The sequence below is a fragment of the Humulus lupulus genome, chromosome 7 (genome assembly GCF_963169125.1).
Source record: "Humulus lupulus chromosome 7, drHumLupu1.1, whole genome shotgun sequence".
Taxonomy (NCBI): domain Eukaryota; kingdom Viridiplantae; phylum Streptophyta; class Magnoliopsida; order Rosales; family Cannabaceae; genus Humulus; species Humulus lupulus.
In genome coordinates, this window is record NC_084799.1 from 9,576,691 (window position 1) to 9,598,478 (window position 21,788).

At 40.0% G+C, this 21,788-nt stretch overlaps 1 protein-coding gene across 13 annotated transcripts; it reads right to left on the reverse strand.

Moving 5' to 3' along the window:
- Positions 1-2,542: 2,542 nt before the first annotated feature.
- On the reverse strand, positions 2,543-19,927 carry LOC133790624 (uncharacterized). Of its 13 annotated transcripts, none has more exons than XR_009874054.1 (5): positions 19,620-19,927; positions 18,594-18,636; positions 4,416-4,479; positions 4,022-4,102; positions 2,543-2,908 (listed from the first exon to the last, which is right to left on the reverse strand). XR_009874054.1 is itself a non-coding variant. In XM_062228321.1 (4 exons), the coding sequence occupies exons 1-4, from the start codon at positions 19,697-19,699 to the stop codon at positions 4,023-4,025; spliced, it is 267 nt and encodes an 88-aa protein (XP_062084305.1). In that variant the 5' UTR covers positions 19,700-19,927; the 3' UTR covers positions 3,286-4,022. The 13 variants fall into 13 exon arrangements, 2 of the variants coding, with proteins under 2 accessions (XP_062084305.1, XP_062084304.1); XR_009874053.1 differs by having other exon boundaries at positions 4,022-4,113; XR_009874052.1 differs by lacking the exon at positions 2,543-2,908 and adding an exon at positions 2,935-3,279 and having other exon boundaries at positions 4,022-4,113.
- Between the last annotated feature and the right edge of the window lie 1,861 nt (positions 19,928-21,788).

The following is a 21,788-nucleotide window of genomic DNA, read 5'->3' on the forward strand; positions in this document are numbered from 1 at the left end:
GAGCTATTCGGCATGAGATGGTCTTATATTATTGATTAGCGGTTTTGTCATAACAGAGGTCTTTTATTGGGATATTGAGTTATGAGGATGTTATTTGATGATAAATTGAGAGTTATTGAGATCAGGAGGAAATTCTGGGAGTTTTGACTATAATGTCCCCAGGGGTGTTTTTGGAACCCCGAGCATTAGGTTTTATTTGAGGTTACTTAAGCTTGAAGTAGCTTGTCAGATAGAACCGTACGTTAGAAAATCTCTCTCTCTCTCTCTTCCTGATAGTTCATTTTTCAGTTTAAAGCATTTTCGAAGAAATCTCGAGTTCTAGGAGTCGGAATCAAGCGAGGATCAAGGCATAAAGATCCTAGGGAAGATTAGAAGCTTATTAGCCGAAGGATTTAGTTGGAAACAACTCAATTGGAGGTAATTCAAGTTTTAAGGTCTTAAAGTTTTTAAGCTTAGAATTGGACTTTGTGAATCGTTGAGTTTTTGGTTCGTTTGAGCCTCGGGATTCGATGGTTTTGGACCATTGGGAAGCTTGGGAACTTTGATTTGATGATTTGATAATGTTTAGGCATGATTTTGGAGGCTTTGGGATGTTGAAAATCGTGTTTGGGGATGGCTCTGGGTTGGGGGCCGCGGCCCTGTTCTTGGGCGCCGGTCGATGAAAATTATAAGCGCTTGGCTAGTCTAGGACTAGTTACTCAGAGCCAGGGCCTAAGGCCTAGGCGACTGCTTGTCACATGGCTAGGGAACAGTGTTCCATAGCTATGACTCTAGGGTCATGAGGAAGGTTATGTTGGTGACTAATCATCATGCACCTATCTTATTTAAGCTAGTGAAAGGATCACTTATTTATAAAGGGAACGGAAGCCACCTTAGTGACTTGTACCACTGTCACTCTTTTATTCAGGGCTATCAGCCCGGTATGGTTACCGAAATCACCAGTGTTGAATCACTTATTTGATTGAGATTGACTTGATAGTCATCCACTCAGGAGGCCAGGATTTCTTATCTTGGATACCCATCATTACATGGATTTGTTTGCCTGCTTGACTAGGGCTATATCTGCTAGGCGTGTGCCTTATGATTCGATGACATGTTATTACTGTTCATGAGCATATTGAGTTTTCTTGCTGGGCTTCGGCTCACGGGTGCTATGTGGTGCAGGTAAAGGAAAAAGAAAGCTGGACCATCCTTGAGTTGGAGAGCTTAGGTGGCGATGTGTACATATGCAGCTGCTCGACCACCACAGCCGAGGTTTGAAGAAGAACTTGGGTTAAACCCTGTTTTGCCACCTAGATCGGCTGGTTGTAAATATTTTCTTATAATAGAGCTTTAAATTATATTTTTGGGATCTCAATGTATATAATAAACGTTCTAATGAAATGTTACATCTTAACCAAAAATTTTATTCCCTAAACCGCTAATCATACTTAGTTACACAATTTTGGCCCAATGACCGGATTAGCGAGTTTAACACTGTTTACAAGGCACACCGTAACGGTCCCTAGAGTTTAGGGCGTTACACTATTCTACTTAGTTTTGTATCTAGTGTTAAATGTATTATACATATTGAGAAATAAAAAGTTCGTTTCCAAATAGCGTGTTTCAAATTACCTAATCAATTAAAATAATACTCAATAAATTAATTATAAACAAGAATTAAATATTAAAATAAATAGGTTAAATTACTGTCGTGTTAGTAGATGTCAGCAGATGTGGCTAGAGCCCATGGAGGAGACGCTGGCGGTGATCCTCCACCGAATCCTACTAGGATCTTGAGTACATGCGAGTCAAGTAATTTTTTTGTTCTTTTATTCACTCATATATGTTTATGTTTATCCTATATATACTAATATTCTATGTATTTGTTGGGGTTTTATGCCCTAATTAAAACCCAAATTCTTTGTAATCTCATTTTATTATCAATAAAAGAATAGAAATCATTTTTTGACTTAGTCAATCACTTTGCTCGCATGTTTTATTTTCATGATTATTTGTTTAATATAAACTTCTATTAAATCCCGAACATATAGCTAATCTTATTTATAGTGACGTAAACACAGTGGAATATAAATATGATTATATATTCAAAATAAGTTAGTACTAAGATTAGTCAGTGCACCGGATTTACACTGACTTGCCAATCTACGATATGATCTACTTACACATTACAGTGTTATGTTCTTTCCAGGACATTAGCAAAGTAGATAAGATCGGATGTATTTGTTACATCGGACAGGACCGATATTGACATTTGATAAGATAAGTAAACATGCCGTTATTATCTATTCTAGTCATATCATATAGTTGACCATAGGTCAATTCAATCTCAATTCTGAGTGGTTAGTATTCTAAATGATTATATTATTTGAGTTCTTTGACTTGTTCGTTACCAGCTTACCCTACGGACTAGCCCATACTTACATCTTGGGAACTCGGTAGTATAATTGAGTGGGAGTGTTAATCATAGATATGAACATCTATAGCTTCTGATGAAGAAGTGAAATGATGGTTTCCTTTTAGTTTGGTTCAAGGTGTTAAATGATAGAGATCTCATTTCAGTGATTATATTAGTTTACTGAAATATCATTTACAAGGAACACTACTAAAAAATTGACATGGGACGATGGTTTTAAACCGTTGTATGGACTCTCGTACGTCAGTTATAATACCGTCGTCCTATGCAATGTCATGTCACGTAAACACATGAAATGATAGTTTAAATAAAAGCGTCATCTCTTGTCATACATCAGACGATGGTTCCTATAGAAACGTTGTCTCTTATGGTACATGAGATAACAGTTTTTGTGCAAGCGTCATCCACTGTAGTAAATGAGACGATAGTTCATACTCAAGCGTTGTCCTCCTGCAGTACATGAGATGACAATTTATGTGCAAGCATCGTCCCCTGCAATGCATAAGACATCAATTTTTTTGAGACCGACGTCCCATGTAGAATATGGAAATTTTTTTCATTTCTCTATTTTCAACCACTATATTCATTCATAATTTTAGTGTAATTACAACATAGTTCAGACAGAATCAACAGTTTGACAAAATAAATAGAACTGAGTATGTTACAAATCTAAAAATTACAAGATCAAAATATACACTTGCAATAACTATGTAAGTGCTAATTAAAAACTAAAATTAGTATACTTTTTAATTCCGATTTAAAAAATTACTCTAGCTATGACTCATTCGCTCAAGAAGCTTGGCCGCCCATTCATTTTGAGTTTTATTAATTTTGCTAAGTGTATACGTATTCTTCCCACCACACTACAAAACACAAAATAAAAAACTAAGTCAGAAATTAAATTCAATAGAATTGTAGTTCAATAATTATAAATACACTTAAATTACCAGTTAGTCATCGCATGGGTGTCTCATTCAAGCAATAGCCCTTCATCATCCTTATGATATAAAAGTCGGACTCTAATGATGATGTTTGATGAGAGCAATTGACTATTTTACTGAACATATTTTACTAAATATCTCTCTCCATCTCTCTCTCTATATATATATGTATATATATATAAATATTTTACTATGTAATTGCTAGGTCATGATTGTCTATCCTTTTCCAACTCTAGGAGCCAATAACGTCCTTGAAAGGTCTCCATATAGCCAAACATAGTAAAGTTCAAACGTACACACCAACACACATATTAAAACAAAACAAAAACCATTAAAGATCCAAGTAAAAGCCAAAAACAAATGAGAAGAGAAAAAAGACATCATGGTCCAGCCAAAACCCAAAACATCAACAACATCCCAAAACCCATTCAATAAAAAGAACCATTAAAACAATTGTGTTTCTTTGAGGCATTTTCTTGAACATCATTTGTGAATTATTGATTCAAGTGAACACATTACTTAAGTGAAACCAAATGGATTTGAATTGAAAATAGAGCACACATACACATCCTACACAAACCTATTAAGTTTATTTATATACATTTTAGCTTTGCTCGTAGCCAAGATGAAACTAATGGAAATTAAAAATAAAACTTTTACTCACCTTAACAAGGAGAGACATTTCCATTGATCTCAAACAAAAAACCCATATTGCAGCAAGATCGTGAGAATATCAACACACATTCTACCATGATACTTGCCATCAAACACCATAATATTAATTGTCATATAGAAACAAAATCAAACTCAAGTGAATTTTCATAAGTAATGAACCAAATACAACATTAAGGAAGACAGATGCCCTAGTTTATCCATCAAAACTGCCATAAAAAAATTCAAAAAATGGACATATACTTTAAGTTTTCCAAAACAAGAGCAAAAAAGGTGAGGAAATAAATGGAGCATTGAAAGTAAGAGCAAAGAACGGACTGGCACAATAAGAGGTATCAGAAAGCATATATGATTATCATATACAAAATTAGAAGTTAACTACAAACCTGACTTAATGCTCAATCCAAAGCTAAATTGAAGCTTGTTACAGTCAAAGAAGATTGTATTTACCTAAATATCATGAGTAAAAAAAAGTTAAATTTTCAATTCCTGAGTTTGATATTAATTCCAATGACACCTCCAAATATATCTAATACAATTTAAAAAACAACATTAAAGACTAATCAAAGAAGTTCAACCTCATTTAAAGATCACACTACAAATATATTAAGAAAATTGAATATAAAATATATATTTACCTCCTACAAACGGAATGGAGAGTGAGAAAGCACAAATCCACCACTAAATATACCCATTAGAAAATAATTATGGCACTTTGATGAGCAAGAAATTAAAATTAAATCTTATAGCACAAGTTCTTATACCATATATAGCCTCTTTCTCATGAAAAGACCAAACAATGTCCAATCATAATCCTTAAGATACATACACTAATTATCTATCAAATTTGTGATTTAATTTTCTTAATTAGAGAAAACATATCTCACACTTTTATTTATCAATACAAATTGTTAATGGATAAAGAACCACATGAATCTGATATGATAAAGTATTTCAGACTATGAAATAGTTCTATATTATAAACAATAAATTAAATGATTCACGAAATTATTTATTATACTAAATAAGTAAACAAAAATACAATTAGAAAAACAACAGCAAATTTTACATTATTATATATACATTTACATAATGACTGATAAGTCCATCGAAAAACTTTACATTAACCTTATAGTAATTAGGATTTAAATAACATTAGATTACAAAATAATAATAATAAATAAATAAATCTTTTCAATTATTAGTCAAACTATTTGAGCCTATAACATTAATCTTCTTTAACACAAAAGTTTTCATTTGTAAGTAGGCATATCAACCGAACACATTATTATTAATAGACAAACAAACTACAATTCAAATTTTTGGAACTTTTGTGTTTAAAAACAAATTAATATCACATATGCATAAGACATATGATCTTTGCTACAAATTCAACGGTAATAGAAAGTATTTTTCATATTTAACTATATCAAAATTGGGCATAGAATAAAGATAAAAATAAAATAAAATAATATTTAACTATGCATATAATTGAAGTAAGAATTATATACTTATTTTAATTGGAAAATAAGAAAAATATGCCTAAGAAAAATTCAAAGCAACTAATTACATGGGGACATGAGAAATAATTGTACTCGTTCATAAAAAGAACCCATTCCGATTCCATATCCATTTCTAAAGCACAAAAAAGTTCAAATCCTCCATATTTATTCGCTAACTAAACTATAACTTCATCCACCTGCTTATAGGATAAAATAATAACCAATGTGTTGACGCCGTTTTTCGTCAGCAGATAAAAGAAGAGAGCACGTAAACAATTAAAGACAATAGCTAAAACAAACAAACGAATCAGACACACGGTTTTTACGTGGTTCAGCAGTTAAATCTGCCTAGTCCACGAGTCTCTGTTATTAATCTCAAGATTATCTCTGAACAATTCTTTAGCATGAATTCTCTAGAGTTTTCTCTCAAGGATCAGAATTTCGGTCCTTTACAATGGTGCATGACTTCTCTATTTATAGAGAAGGATGCAGAATACTATCCCACATATTTTGGGTAGTTACTCTTTTGTGAATAAAAATAAATGGCTTTAAATGCCAACAATCAGATATAAAAGGAAACGTTCCCCAAAGATCAGGAAACGCATAACTGACTAAATAATATCCCACGATTTTTGGGGATTTACATCAATAAATGAGGATTATATCCCATATCTACAATACTTGTAGATATTCAAGGTAATCATAGCGTATCTCCAAGGCTTCAGCATCTAAGGTTTCACATCATTGTGCAAGCCACTGACATTTCCCGAGCTGACATTGCTTTCGAGATAGCATATCGAGCTCGAGATCCCTGCTCCGAAGTTGTTCCTGAAGATGAGGGGCTCACAGAGCTATCCTTCGAGATCGAAATCATTTCGAGGTCACCATACTCGAGGTCTGTATCATACTTTGCAGGCTCCGATTTACAATCGTAGAGCATACCCTAACCCTCACGAGACCATTTAAAGCGAACTCAGCTTTCGAGGTCATATTTGCTATGGCTCGAAATCTGGGTATAACATTTTGCCCCCTCAAAAGTATTTGTTCGAATCCTAAGAGAAGGAAACTTTTGAACTACTCTTTTCGGGAACCATACAGTCACACTCTTAAAAACGGACACGTGCCAGATGGGTATTGCTCACTTTAGGTACTTGAGTACCTTGGGAACATGCCCACGATCGTTCGTCTGACAGCATTTCGGCGCCATCTTATCATCGACTCCCCTCCATTCGATCTGTTGAGGATTTTAATCAACGCTCCTGATTAATTCAGTTTTCCCACCTATTTATACAAGACCCCCTCTTCGTCTTCTTCACATTTGCTCATCACAGACCAGAAAAAAGAAAAACACTCCTTAAACCTCTTACCACAGTTTATGCTCATTGCATGTTTTCTAGACCGAAGAAACAAAAGAATCCTGGTTTGTACGAGTCAGTGAGTTCTTTCCTGCAACCTCTTCTCCACTCGACGATTTCGCTGCACTCCCCATCACTGTGTAAGTACGCCATTTTTGTTGTTCTTTTTATACTGTGCTTGCTGTATATGTTAGTTTACGTTCTTAGCATGATGCGATAGGAGGGTTTGAACCGATAGGTTTTTAGGCTTTCTGGATTTTCACTCTGGAAGTTCGTCTCTGGTTTATATCCAAATTCGACGTTTGAATGTGGTTTCAACTTTCTGGGTTTTGATTCAATTTTCTGGGTTTTGAAAATTTTAGGCTATGTTTCTTGTACACCAAGTTTTCGGGTAAAAACCCTTATTCTTGACAATTACACGAAACCCGAAAAAACCCTTTCCTGGCTAACCGCCACCTTTCTTTCCCTTGAACTTCGGGATTTTCAAAAAATCATCCACGTTCTTTTTCTTCCCTGTGGAATACGCGCTCTGACTCTTTAGTGAGGGTCTTAATATTTAGTTTCTTGCCCTTAGATATCCGAGCTCATCCTATCGAGTTCGTGATCCTTGCATGCATGGCCCTCACCATTTTTTCTTTCTCGTTAGATGTCACAGAATCTGGAAAGACGGTGGGGGTCATTACGAGCAATCCCTTACGAGCCCAAATCTCCGAGCCCGGAATCGATCTTTGTTCGGAACCAGCGTCGGATTAAAGAGTACGAGATCGCACGCGAGCAAGAAGACATTCGAGCCCACTATCGCCGCCAGATTGACGAGGTCATCGAAAAGAAGAGAAGGGTTCTTCGAGAAGCCATCTATTCGGAGCCTAACCCAGGACCTAGGCCAGTTCCCCTCGACCCTTCGTTAAAAGTTACAGTAGCATACCACCCGGGGGAACTCCAGTTTTCCCTAATGGCAGAGCCTTCGTCTTCGCAGCCTAGGAGGGAGATGTTTGAAGCCGAGTTCTACCAGAGCTCGGTTACCACCTCCGACCAAATAACTGACATCCTGGCCATTCATGGCCTTAGCTCGCTAGACACACTGAAGTGTCGAGCTCCGACAAGGCATGAACGGAGCTGCTTCGCTCCTGGGGGCCGCGATTCCAGTGTGAAATACGCGGCCTGGAGCCAGGAACACTTAAAGGCAGGAGCTTTGCTGCCCCTGAAGTCCTTTTTCAGAGATTTCACCGATTTCGTTGGGTTGGCTCCATTCCAACTCAACACCAACTCATACAGGGTGCTGTCTGCCCTGAGGTCCTTATTCCACGAGCTGGGGTGGATAGGACCTTCACCCCAAGAGATTTTATATCTCTTTTGTTTGAAGAGTAATCCCTCCCGAGCTCGGGGAGGAGATGGTTTCTACTATCTTTCGAGCTACCCCAAAGAGACAAAAATCTTTGAAGACCTTCCGAACCATCCCCCTGACTTCAAGAGGGCTTTTTTCTGGACAGACGGTCTGTTCCCGTCTCGACATCGTTCGTTTAGGCGGATTCGTAAGTATTCTCGTTACTTTCTATTTTTGAGCTCGAATCTTTAGCCCTTGAATCCATGTTTAGTTGAAGTGTATCTCGCCTTTCAGCTAACTTTCAGCGTCCCACCCCTGACGAGACAATGAAGGAGCACAGAGAGAGCCTGCTCCGACTCCCTTATGGCAGGAGGTCTCTCTCATTTCTGCTACATGAGGACAAGCTACGAGCTTGTGGGTTGTTAGGACAGGGCCAGTCAACCTCTGATTGGTCCAGTAACAAATATGAACGCTGGGAGGAAGTGCCTCTGCCCACAGGCATACTTCCTCCGAGGAGGGAAAGGAAAGCATCTCTCCCAATTCGCTCGAGAAGTCCGCGGTCGGGGAACGAGGCAAATGATGAAGCCTCGGGTTCGGACTCCGATGGAGGTAAAACCCTTCCTACTTCGCGAATGTGGTCTCCCACTTTATTAAAACACAGGCCCAATAGACTAGTCTCGTGCCCACAGGATAGATACCACTTCTACATATGGAGTTGGGTAGATGACTGTGTCCATAGGTTTGATAGTGGGCTCGAGAAATACGACACTATGTATACCACAGACGAGATGTGGAATGGGATAGCTGTGCAGTATGGGACCAATGATTATAGGGACCTTTCGAGGTTATCACCAACTTATAGGGAAGGCCCTCCCCCCGCCTCTTCTGAAGACGGGGGAATTTCATGGTCCCCAAGCTCAAGCTCGGGGGAAAGTTCCAGTTAGGTTTTTTCTTTCACCACTCTATATATAGTGTCGAAGTAACTTGTATTTCTTTTACTGACTCACTGTGATGACTTGTGCAGGCAATATGGACTCCGACCTCGACGCCCTCATCGACAATGCGGGTGCCAAGAGGAGCAAGCGCCCCAGGGCAAGGGGACTGAAAACCAGTCAGCCTGGGAAAAGCTCCAAGAGATCTAGGAAAATGCCTCCTCCTCCCCCGCTGGCTTCGAGCTCTGCTGCTACGTCGGCTGGCCAGACTAACGCCCCCACGATGACGCCACCCTCGCAGGCCGTCGTCTCTGTGGTGGCGCCGGCCTCGCAGGCTGGTGTCGCTGCCGTGGTCGAATCCCAACCTCCTGTGGCGGGTCAAATGCCTTCTACTCAGCTCGCCAAAAGACCTTCTGCTTCCCGAGCTCAGAAGCTAACCATTTCCACCCATATGGATTCGTATGTGGTGGATAATGCTGCCGGTCCTCACGGATCCACGCTGATCTCGGATGTGATGTCCCGGATCGGCCAGAGCTACGGCAATTTTGAGGCTCCTCAGTGGCAGAGCCTAACTGGCACTCGAGACCGCACTGTCCTGTACGAGAAGAGTATCGAGCACACTGCCGCGGTAAGTATCCTTCTATATTCCCTTTGCTTACATTCATACTGTCTCGAGGCTAATGATGGTTTCTTCCTTTTTTCAGGCTCTTGCTTTCACTGCCCAGCTTAATTACGAGCTGAACAACGAGGTCCATTCGAGCAGGTCCCTCGCCCAAGAGGAGAGGGACCTCCACCTTAAAGCGAATGATGTCCTGAAGGCAGTGAATACTAAGCTCGAGGCAGTGGTTAAGGAGCGTGAGGAAATGGCCAAGGAGCTCGGAAAGCTAAAAAACGAACTCGAGGAGCAGAAGAAAGACAACATCCAGCTTCGGGAGACCAATAAGAAGCTCGAGGAAGACAAGGCCGTCACCCTCGACCTCATGGAGGATATCAAAACCCGCCTTACTGCCGAGTTCAAAGAAAAGAAGGAAACGGCGGTCGATTTAGCCATGTACCGGATGTGGGCCTATAACGAAGAACTGGACACCAGTTTTTTGGGTCCCCTCGAGGCATCCTTCCTCGAACGATGGAATGCTCGGCTCGAAAAGGAAGAGGTTGAGCAGCTCGAGAAGGATAAAGCTGCTCCGAGTACCGTTTCGGAGGGAGCTCAGGAGGATAGTCATGCTATTCGTCCCGAGGGGTCCGGTGCCACTGATGCTGAGAAGGCCAAGGAGACTCCTCTTCTTTGAATCTGACTTTGGGGAGATCAGTTTTCGGGGCTGCGTCCCATTATTTCTGTAATTATTTTAACTTATGCCCATGGGGCTGATACAATTCCCTTTACTATTTTTTTTTATATGCTTACATTTCTTGGCTCGAAATATTTTGCATATTTTTATAATTGATGGACCGGTTATGTTTATTTATGCATACAAACATAGTTTGGATTTAGGCTCGAAATTCGATGCATTCATGCATAGTTTATTCGAATTATCCGTTTCCAACCTCGTTATTTATCAAGGTCGTACATTACTTTAACCATGAACTGAAAAGTACTTATATGGCATGTAATATGAATGATTTGGTTAATCTTTTAGTCACTTTTCCTCATCCTTAGTATCTTAGCTCCGAGGTTATGAGTTCGAAACTATTTTAAGATGTTCCAGCCTCGATCTCGACATATTTCGTGATGGGTTTAGGCTCCCATTTATCATTGATCGATAATTTGGCTGGTTTGTTCCAAACCTGTTATGCTTGCACATCTGGTTAACTCCAAACGTTTTTGGTTTTTGGTAGTTCGGTAATGTCCGAACTATCTAAGCCCGTGTACTTGGTTATTTCCAAATACTTAATGTTTTTGATAACTCGGTTAAGTCCGAACTATCTAAGCTCGCGTATTTGGTTATTTCCAAATACTTAATGTTTTTGATAACTCGGTTAAGTCCGAACTATCTAAGCTCGCTCGGTTAAGTCCGAACTATCTAAGCTCGCGTATTTGGTTATATCCAAATACTTTTTTGTTTTTTTTATTTTTTTTTATTTTTAAGCTGGAGGTATGTATACCAATGATGCCCCCTTAATATCCTATGAGTGTGACCATAGGTTATTAAATTAAGAGAGATTGCAAAAATAAAAATAAATTACATGTGAAACAAAGTAGACCCTTTATTTGAAATTCGAAAACAAACTAAGTACAGAAAATCATGGTTACGGGCGACACTTCCTACACTATTGATAATATGGTCTAAGGTGTTCGCCATTCCATGCTCGTGGTATAAGGCTCCCATCTAATCTCGCAAGTTTGTATACGCCAGGGCGGATGACTGATTCTATCTGGTATGGTCCTTCCCAGTTTGGCCCGAGTACTCCTGCTGCTGAATCTCGGGTTGCTAAGAATACGCGTCTCAATACCAGATCTCCTACTCCGAACTTTCGACTTCGAACCCTTTTATTGAAATATCTTGTTGTTCGTTGCTGGTAAGCAGCATTTCTCAGCTGAGCCTCCTCCCTTTTTTCTTCGATCAAGTCTAGGGTTTCTTCGAGCTGAGTACGATTGGAACTTTGGTCGTAAATCTGAGTTCGAATCGTTGGAATTTCGACCTCAATGGGCAACATTGCCTCGCAGCCGTATGCTAGAGAAAATGGGGTATGTCCAGTTGATGTCCGAGCTGTAGTTCTATATCCCCAAAGGACTTGGGGTAATTCCTCAGGCCATCGTCCCTTTGCTTCTTCCAACTTTTTCTTCAAGGAACTCTTGAGAGTTTTATTAACGGCTTCGACCTGACCGTTCGCCTGAGGGTGAGCCACTGACGAAAAGCTCTTGATTATGCCGTTCTTGTTACAAAAGTTGGTAAATAAGTCGCAGTCAAACTGGGTTCCGTTGTCAGACACAATCTTTCTTGGCACTCCATATCGGCATACGATGTTCTTTACCACGAAATCTAGGATCTTCTTTGCAGTTATGGTCGCTAGTGGTTCAGCCTCTGTCCATTTTGTGAAGTAATCAACCGCGACCACAGCATACTTTACTCCTCCTTTGCCAGTTGGGAGTGAGCCTATGAGGTCGATGCCCCATACCGCAAAAGGCCATGGGGACGTCAACATGGTTAGTTCGGAAGGTGGAGCTCGGGGTATCGTGGCGAATCTCTGGCACTTGTCGCACTTTTTCACGAACTCGAAAGAATCCGTTTTAATGGTTGGCCAGAAATATCCTTGGCGTATAATTTTCTTGGATAGGCTATGCCCCCCGGTATGATCTCCGCAGAACCCTTCATGAACTTCTCTAATAATCTTCTTTGCCTCGGGGGGAGTCACACATCTGAGCAATGGCATGGAATACACTCTTCTGTATAGCCTTCCATCCAGGATGGTGTAACGAGGAAGTTGATACATTAGTTTCCGAGCCTGACTTCGATCTTTTGGAAGAATTCCATTTTCGAGGTATTCAACGATCGGGCTCATCCAGGTCGGTTCTGTCTCGATCATGCACACATCTTCCTTGTCTGACTCAGTAATGCTGGGTGCTGACAAATGTTCTACGGGTACAACATTCAGCTCCTCATTTTCAGTGGAAGTGGCGAGCCGAGCTAAGGCATCTGCATTTGAGTTTTGTTCTCGGGGAACCTGTTCGATTGCATAAAACTCAAAAAACTCCAATGCGTACTTTGCCTTCTCCAGATAAGCTGCCATTTTTGTGCCACGAGCCTGGTACTCTCCCAAGATTTGATTAACTACGAGCTGAGAGTCGCTGTAACAATGTATAGCTTTGGCCTTGAGTTCCTTTGCTATTCGTAGTCCCACCAGTAAAGCCTCGTACTCAGCTTCATTATTAGATGCTTTAAAGCCGAACCTTAATGCAGAGTGAAATTTGCTCCCTGCAGGAGTGATCAAAATAACTCCTGCCCCCGCTCCATTTTCATTTGACGACCCGTCGACGTAAAGTTTCCACAGCTCGTGGGCCGTGGTTGTTACCTCGTCATCAGCGATGCCGGTGCACTCCACTATGAAATCCGCCAACGCTTGTGCCTTGATGGTCGTCCTCGGATGGTAGGTGATCTCGAATTGTCCGAGTTCAACAGCCCACTTTAGGAGTCGACCAGACGCCTCTGGTTTAGACAAGACTTGCCTTAGTGGTTGATCTGTTAATATATGGATAGGATGTGCCTGAAAGTAAGGGCGGAGCTTTCGAGATGAGTGGATCAGACTGAGGGCGAGCTTCTCCATCAGTGGATACCTTGACTCTGCCCCCAGTAATCTTTTACTGATATAGTAGACGGGTTTCTGTATTCTCTCTTCCTCTCGGACGAGCACCGCGCTTATCGCGTGTTCGGTAGTTGAGAGGTACAGGAACAGTACTTCTCCCGTCTCAGGCTTTGATAGGATGGGCGGTTCGGCTAGGTGCTTTTTGAGCTCCTGAAAGGCTAGCTCGCACTCATCTGTCCATTCGAACTTCTTACTTCCTTTCAATAAGTTGAAGAATGGGAGACCGCGGTCTGTTGACTTCGAGATGAACCTGCTCAGAGCTGCCATCCTGCCAGTCAGGCTTTGAACATCTTTATGCTTTCGAGGCGAAGGCATATCGATGAGGGCCTTTATCTTGTCGGGATTAGCCTCGATTCCACGAGAATTGACAATGAAACCCAGAAATTTTCCTGAAGACACCCCAAAAGTGCACTTCTAAGGATTCAACTTCATGTTGTACTTTCTGAGCACGCCAAAGCACTCTTCGAGGTCATCAACATGGTTCTTGTTAAGTTGAGACTTTACAAGCATGTCGTCAACATAAACTTCCATGTTGTTCCCTATTTGCTCTGAGAACATCATGTTTACGAGCCGCTGGTACGTGGCTCCGGCATTCTTGAGTCCGAATGGCATGACATTGTAGCAGTAGAGCCCTTTATCTGTAATGAAGCTCGTAGGCTCTTGGTCGGGGGCATGCATGGGAATCTGGTTATATCCAGAATAGGCATCCATGAACGACATCAGACCATGCCCCGCCGTGGCATCCACGAGCTGATCAATTCTCGGCAGGGGAAAACAGTCTTTCGGGCAGGCCTTGTTGAGGTCCGAGTAGTCAATGCACGTCCTCCATGTCCCATTGGGTTTCGGGACCAACACTGGATTGGCCACCCAATCAGGGTAAAAAGCGTCCCTTATAAAATTATTTGCTTTCAGCCGGTCCACCTCCTCCTTTAGTGCTTTCTTTCTGTCTTCATCCAGCTGCCTTCGCTTTTGCTGCTTCGGGGGAAAGCTTTTGTCTATATTCAATGCGTGGCTCGCTACATTAGGGCTTATTCCCACCATGTCAGAGTGGGACCACGCGAAGAAATCCTGGTTTTTCTTCAGAAAGCAAATTAATTGCTATTTTGATTCGTCTTGGAGGTGTTTCCCGACCTTCACCTTTTTTGAGGGATCAGATTCATCGAGCTGAACCTCTTCGAGCTCCTCCAAAGGTTGGAGGTCAACCTTCTCTTCAATCCTTGGATCGATCTCCTCATCAATTTATAAAACTGTCCCATCTTTATTTTGTATGACAACAAGTGCTTGCGCGCTTGTTTGTTTCTTTCCCCTTAAGGAAATGCTGTAGCACTCCCTTCCTGCCAATTGATCTCCTTTCAATGTTCCGACCCCGCTTGGAGTTGGGAACTTAAGGGCTAGATGCCTTACAGATGAAACTGCCCCTAGCCCGACCAGGGCGGGTCTCCCGAGCAATACATTGTAGGCAGATGGTAACTCTACTACCACGAACTCCATCATCTTGGTCACCGAGACTGGATAGTCTCCCAAGGTCACAGGGAGTTCAATGGACCCCATACAGGCGGTTCCTTCTCCAGAAAAGCCGTACAAAGTGGTTGCACAAGCCTTCAGGTCGCGAAGGGAGAGTCCCATTTTTTCTAGGGTTGCTTTATAAAGAATGTTAACTGAGCTCCCATTATCTATGAGAACTCGGCGCACTCTTTTGTTGGCAAGCTGTAGGGTGATGACGAGTGGATCATGATGAGGGAACTGGACGTGGGAGGCATCCTCCTCGGTGAAGGTTATAAGCTGAGTCTCAACCCTTTGGCTTTTTGGTGCCCTTGGTTCGGGTTCATATGGAGACCCGTCCCCTGTCTTCAGCTCATTCACATATCGTTTTTGAGCATTTCTGCCCCCTCCTGCGAGATGAGGACCTCCCGAGATGGTTATTACGTCCTCTCCATCTATCGGCGGAGGCCTGTCCTCATCCCGAGATCGGGAGTTATTATTCTGTGCTGCCGGAAGCGTGGCTACTCTCTGGCTAGCAGTAGCCTGTCCAGTATTCTGGTTTTTGACGTACTGCCGGAAATAACCTCTCGAGATCAACCCTTCGATCTCGTTCTTCAGCTGTCGGCACTCATCAGTTGTGTGGCCGGTGTCCCTATGAAATCGACAGTATTTGCTGGAATCCCTCTTGGATTTTTGATTCCTCATAGGGTCCGGACGCCTGAAGGGGACCTGGTTTTCATTAGCCAGGTATATGTTTTCCCGAGACTCGTTGAGCTCGGTGTGCACTTTATATACGGAGAAATACCTTTCTCCTTTTTTCTTCTTTCCTCCATCAACCTCGGGATTATTTCCCTCGCTCTTTTTCCTCTTGGAGGGATTCTCCGAGGTAGGCTGTATAGCTGCTGGGTCAACCGAGGTTGAGGCGGAGTTAATGTTTATCGTTGTAGTTTCGGTCTGCGAGGTCGCCTTGAGTGTTGACCTCGCCTCCTCTACATTGACAAATCTCTGCGCCCGTCTGTTAAACTCGGTTATCGACCTCACCGGTTTCCCTTGCATGTCATCCCAAAAGGCACTCCCGGGCAAAACACCAGCTCGAATGGCCATCAAATGCCCACTGTCATCCACGTCTCTAGCTCGGGCAACCTCTAGATTAAATCTTGTCAGGTAGCTCTTTAGTGTTTCGCCCGATTGTTGTCGGACGTTAGTCAAAGTGGATGCTTCGGGTCTGACTCCCATCATAGCTCGGAACTGCTTCTTGAAGTCTCTAGACAATTGATCCCACGAAGTTATAGAATGTCTCTTGTACTTCTCGAACCAACTCTTGGCAGGCCCGGCCAATGATGTCGGAAACAACATACATCTGAGCTCGTAACCCACGTTACTAGCTCTCATGATAGTGTTGAATGTACTCAGATGGCTGCATGGGTCGGTTTTTCCTTCAAACGATGGGACGTGAGGAATCCGGAACCCTTGGGGGAACTGAGTGTTAGAAATATTGGGAGCAAATGGCTCGAGCTCCTCATCAGAGTCCTCATATCGACCGTTCCCTCGTTCATTCTTCAAAAGCCTAAAGGCTTTTTCGAGCTGATCGATCCTTTCTTGTACTGGGTCCTTAGGCGGTGTTTGGAATTGATAGTCATTAATCGCGATCCCAGGCTCGCGTCTCCGTGAGGGATCTCTGCGCCCATTCAGATGATTCCTAAGATCCGGGTTTGTCTGATCTCCCTTTCCCCTGCTCTGATTCAGGTGATTGCGCAGGTCGGGATGGCTCTTGTGATTTCCAGTATTTTCACGACCCCGGTCGTGTTTACTGACAGACCTAGTTTCTCCGGACTCATCACTAGTGAAACTCATCGATCGGTCATTTCGTGGTGGATCCTTTCTACGTCGCCTTGTCCCTGCAGTGCGAGATCGGGACGTCTGACTTCTCTCGGATGGCGCGCCTTTCCGCCCCTGGAACGTCTCCCTGTTTTCTTGTCTTTCCCCTGTACGCCCTTGATCCTGATCTCGATCAGGTTGAGCGTTCCTGCGGGGAGGTGAAGGATATCTTATGGGAGACGGAGGAAACCGTATAGGTGACGGTGGTTGCCGTCCTTGCCTCGGCCTGGAGGGTCCAGAATTTGCCCGAGATGGGCCAGTTGCGTTTGGTGCACTACCAGGAACCTGAGTCCGAGCCTCGGCAGGAGCCCGGTTGTTCTCAGTTCCTGCAGGCACTTCCACAGGTGGATTAGGCGGGACCCGAGCTCAGGTACTCCTCTGAGGCCTAGAAGGAGCAGATGGCTCTGTTGGTGCTGGTGGTTGCGCTGGCCTCCTTGTGGTAGCATTTTTTCGTGGATGCCCACGGGGCCTCCGGGGAGGAACGTGCACGTCCCTTGGAGGAGGGACTTGGTCTTCGCGCGGAAGCGGGGGCTGAGCCATCCGCGCCTCCGCGACTATCCTAGTCAACTCCTCGTTACGTTTGTTGGCATCTGCCAGCAGTTGTTTCAGCTGCCGATTCTCCAATTCTACAATAGGGACATAACGCTCAGGGTTATAATACATGTCCTCATCCCTTGGTTGTGGAGGTGGTCCCCGGGAATCGGAGCACCCACTCCTTTCTTCAGCGTCCGGGTTCTCCATCGGTTGTTTTCCAGGACGCCTTGGGTAATTTTCTTCAGGAGTGTTCTGATTGTTTGCAGCCATGAATCTCTCTGGGATGGATACTTGAGGCTCTCAATGAAAGCACCAAACTGTTGACGCCGTTTTTCGTCAGCAGATAAAAGAAGAGAGCACGTAAACAATTAAAGACAATAGCTAAAACAAACAAACGAATCAGACACACGGTTTTTACGTGGTTCAGCAGTTAAATCTTCCTAGTCCACGAGTCTCTGTTATTAATCTCAAGATTATCTCTGAACAATTCTTTAGCATGAATTCTCCAGAGTTTTCTCTCAAGGATCAGAATTTCGGTCCTTTACAATGGTGCATGACTTCTCTATTTATAGAGAAGGATGCAGAATACTATCCCACATATTTTGGGTAGTTACTCTTTTGTGAATAAAAATAAATGGCTTTAAATGCCAACAATCAGATATAAAAGGAAACGTTCCCCAAAGATCAGGAAACGCATAACTGACTAAATAATATCCCACGATTTTTGGGGATTTACATCAATAAATGAGGATTATATCCCATATCTACAATACTTGTAGATATTCAAGGTAATCATAGCGTATCTCCAAGGCTTCAGCATCTAAGGTTTCACATCATTGTGCGAGCCACTGACATTTCCCGAGCTGACATTGCTTTCGAGATAGCATATCGAGCTCGAGATCCCTGCTCCGAAGTTGTTCCTGAAGATGAGGGGCTCACAGAGCTATCCTTCGAGATCGAAATCATTTCAAGGTCACCATATTCGAGGTCTGTATCATACTTTGCAGGCTCCGATTTACAATCGTAGAGCATACCCTAACCCTCACGAGACCATTTAATGCGAACTCAGCTTTCGAGGTCATATTTGCTATGGCTCGAAATCTGGGTATAACACAATGAATATCTTAAGATCAAATACATGACCACAAAAAGAGCTACAAGATATTGGGCATCACACTTTAGAGGCAGCATACATGTATATATCCTAACTACATAAATGAAATCAATTTTAGTATATTAACAATTACATCTTCACCTGTCCATTTTCCTGTTTTTGATCTTCGGGGCCACTGGTCCTTCTACAAAACAATCACTAAATATTAACCATAACAAATACATAAAAATGACCAGATAATTAAGCGAAGTTCCACAACCCCATTCAAAATTAATACCATGTCAAAATTAGTAAACTATTACATTTGAAGAAACAATTTTATCTTATTGTGCCAGATTATTCTCTAAATCTTAGTAGTGACACTACTCAAATTTCACATCTCATTAACTTGACAAACCTGGCAGTTTTAAAGTAAATTTTTAAATAAAACTCTAGAAGTAAAGAGAAAGAGATGAATGAAGGGTAAATTCAGTTCACTCCAAAAGCAATGCTATTACTACTTATTATGTTCCTATTATTCTTTATGTTCTTGCATTAGTTTGCTTGCCTCCAATAATCCTTGCCAAGCCAAAATCAAAAATTTCAGATTCATCTCTTCATCTAGTAAGTAGTATGTTACTATTTTTAGAATATCTATTTATAATCATTAAACTTGAATCATGGTGAAGATAAACAATTCCTTTAGAAAATCCATGTATAATGTATAAACGTGTCTCCTAGTTTAGCAATACATAAAGTTCAATCTTGCAAGATTAAAGCACAAAGTTTGAAGTAAGAGAAATCACAGAGATATAAGTAACACGGTTTTTGTTCAACCAGAAACAAAAATACCAAAAAGAAACTCAATCTTGAACCCCTTATACGCAGCTTATACCCTTCATATTAATATTGATTATAATAAATAATAAAAATTATATAATTTTTTTTTGAAATATTAGTAATCATTTGTCTGTTTGTTGCCTAGAAAAACCCATAAATCAAATACACAAAAATAGATCGTTATTCTAATTGAATCAAAACAAAATAATCACTAAATGTTCTTTATTTCTCAAAACATAATAGAACAACAAATTCAAATACAAAATACCAGATTTCATAAGCACATTATCATACTTCAACAAATAAAATATTCAAGAAAGACATTGACAATGAGCATTTTTTTCAGACCTCAAAGGTGACGAAGGTGGACCCAACAACGATGAAGCCTCGTTGCACTTCATCGTCGCACCTAGCTTGCTTTGCCTCATCTCGCCTTGCCGGCGAACATCTACTCCTCTACTTTGCTCTGTTGCCACACCTCTGCTCCTCCTCCGTTGCACTTCGTCGCTACACCGATGCTTAATTGAAGCCACCTACAAGATTATTAAGAAGAAGAAGATAAGAACTTAAGAAGAGAAAGAGATCTGAAAAATAGGAAAATAACAGAGAAAAAGTAAGAACGGAGACTGAGAAAGAACTGAGAGAGAAGCATTTATTATTACATTATATATATATTATAATATATAATAAAAAATGAAAGGTCATGTAGAGAAAAAGAGGGAGTCAGGGAGAAGATTTTTTGTGATTCTTTTTTAAAGGATATCATTTATTAGTATATAATATAATAAATATTACCGAATACGTATATTAATATATATTATAATAATGATAGAGATAAACTTGATTAAGAGGGAGATAAAGGTGGATGTTAGTTTTTGGTTTTTTATTTTTAATATTAACTATTCAACATTTCCCCTAGGAAGAAGTGTAGACTTCTAATGTCTCTCTCAGGAAGACATTCAATGTGGCACATCTTCCTAGGGGAGACGTTAGAAGTCTGCACGTCTTCCCATAGAAGACGTTAGAGGCTTCCTAATTCTGATAATTATCCTTAAATTAATATTTTTATTCCAATTTTTTAATTTATTCTAAATAACGTATCCTCTAGGAATTTGGGATAGAGAGAGAGAGGAATTTGGAGGGATGAAAGAATGGAGAAAGAAAGTGAGAGTAAGGGAGGGGTAGAGATGCAGACGGGGGTTCTCGAGACTGGGTCTATGCTGGAGGTGTAGAAGTAGAGAGAAGAAAGGAAAAAGAACGTGAGAGAGAAAGAGGGAGTAGTCGGGGGTCTTGAGGAAGAAGAGAAGTGAGTGAGAGAGAGAGCGAATCGAGGATGACGACGGGGAAGAAGGGGAGAGAGAAAAGGAAAACCATTTTTTTTATTTTAATTTACTTTGTTTGAATTAAAATATATTTCTTATTTGTTTCATATTTTAGTGTTTTATTAATAAATAATTTAATATAATATTTAATTAATTATTAATATAACTTAAGGTAGTTTGGTAATTTTAAAAAATTAGTTGACCAAATTTAAATTTAGGTTACCAAACAGTTACGATTTGCAATTACAAGGTATCGAATGAGTATTATTGAAAATATAGGGTACCAAGATTATATTTCGATAAAATGCAGAGTACTAAATGAGCATTTACCTATATAGTATTAAAATATATATTTCTTTTTTTATGTAAATTATTTTTTGTTTTAAAAAGAAATAAAAACATGTATTATTATTTATCAAAATTATAATTTTTTTTATTTTAGTTAACTTTTTATCTTAATAAATATTATTAATATAATATATATAATTTATTAAAAGTACAATATTATAAAAAATTAACAACTAATTAATATTAAATTTTTTAATGATTTAAATAACTCATTTTCAACTAACACTTATATTTATTAAATTATATTAGAAGATACAAATTTAATTAAACTAATTTGTTTATAAAAAAAACATTAAAAATTTGGATAAATTAATTTATATAAACTATTTTTAACTAAAACAATTTAGTATTACAAATTATTAGTTACTAGTTTGACAAGTTTTATTTCAATATTAATTAATTTTTCTGTTCGTTTTTTTAAATAATTGTTATTAGTTTCAACAAAGAAAAAGAAAATTAGTTTTATAACATAATAATAAGTAGCATTCATGAATTTTTACTTAAAAATCTTCTTTTATTAAATATATATTAACTAATTGAATTAACAATTAATAATAAAAATTATTATAAAATTATATACAATTATTTGAATAATTATTTAAAAAAAACTCATTTTTTGACTAATAGTTATTATATGTTGCATATTATTAATTTGTAATTTTTTTTATGAATATATTTATATAATATATTAAATTATAATACAAAATACAATTTTATCCCTGCTTGATAAAAAAAAAATTATTGGATGAGACATTAGTTTTCATAGAAATATCGTCTCGTGTTAAAAGTAGATATGTTACAATAGTCTTACTAGAACTGTTGTCTCGTGCAAGTTTTAATTTTTATG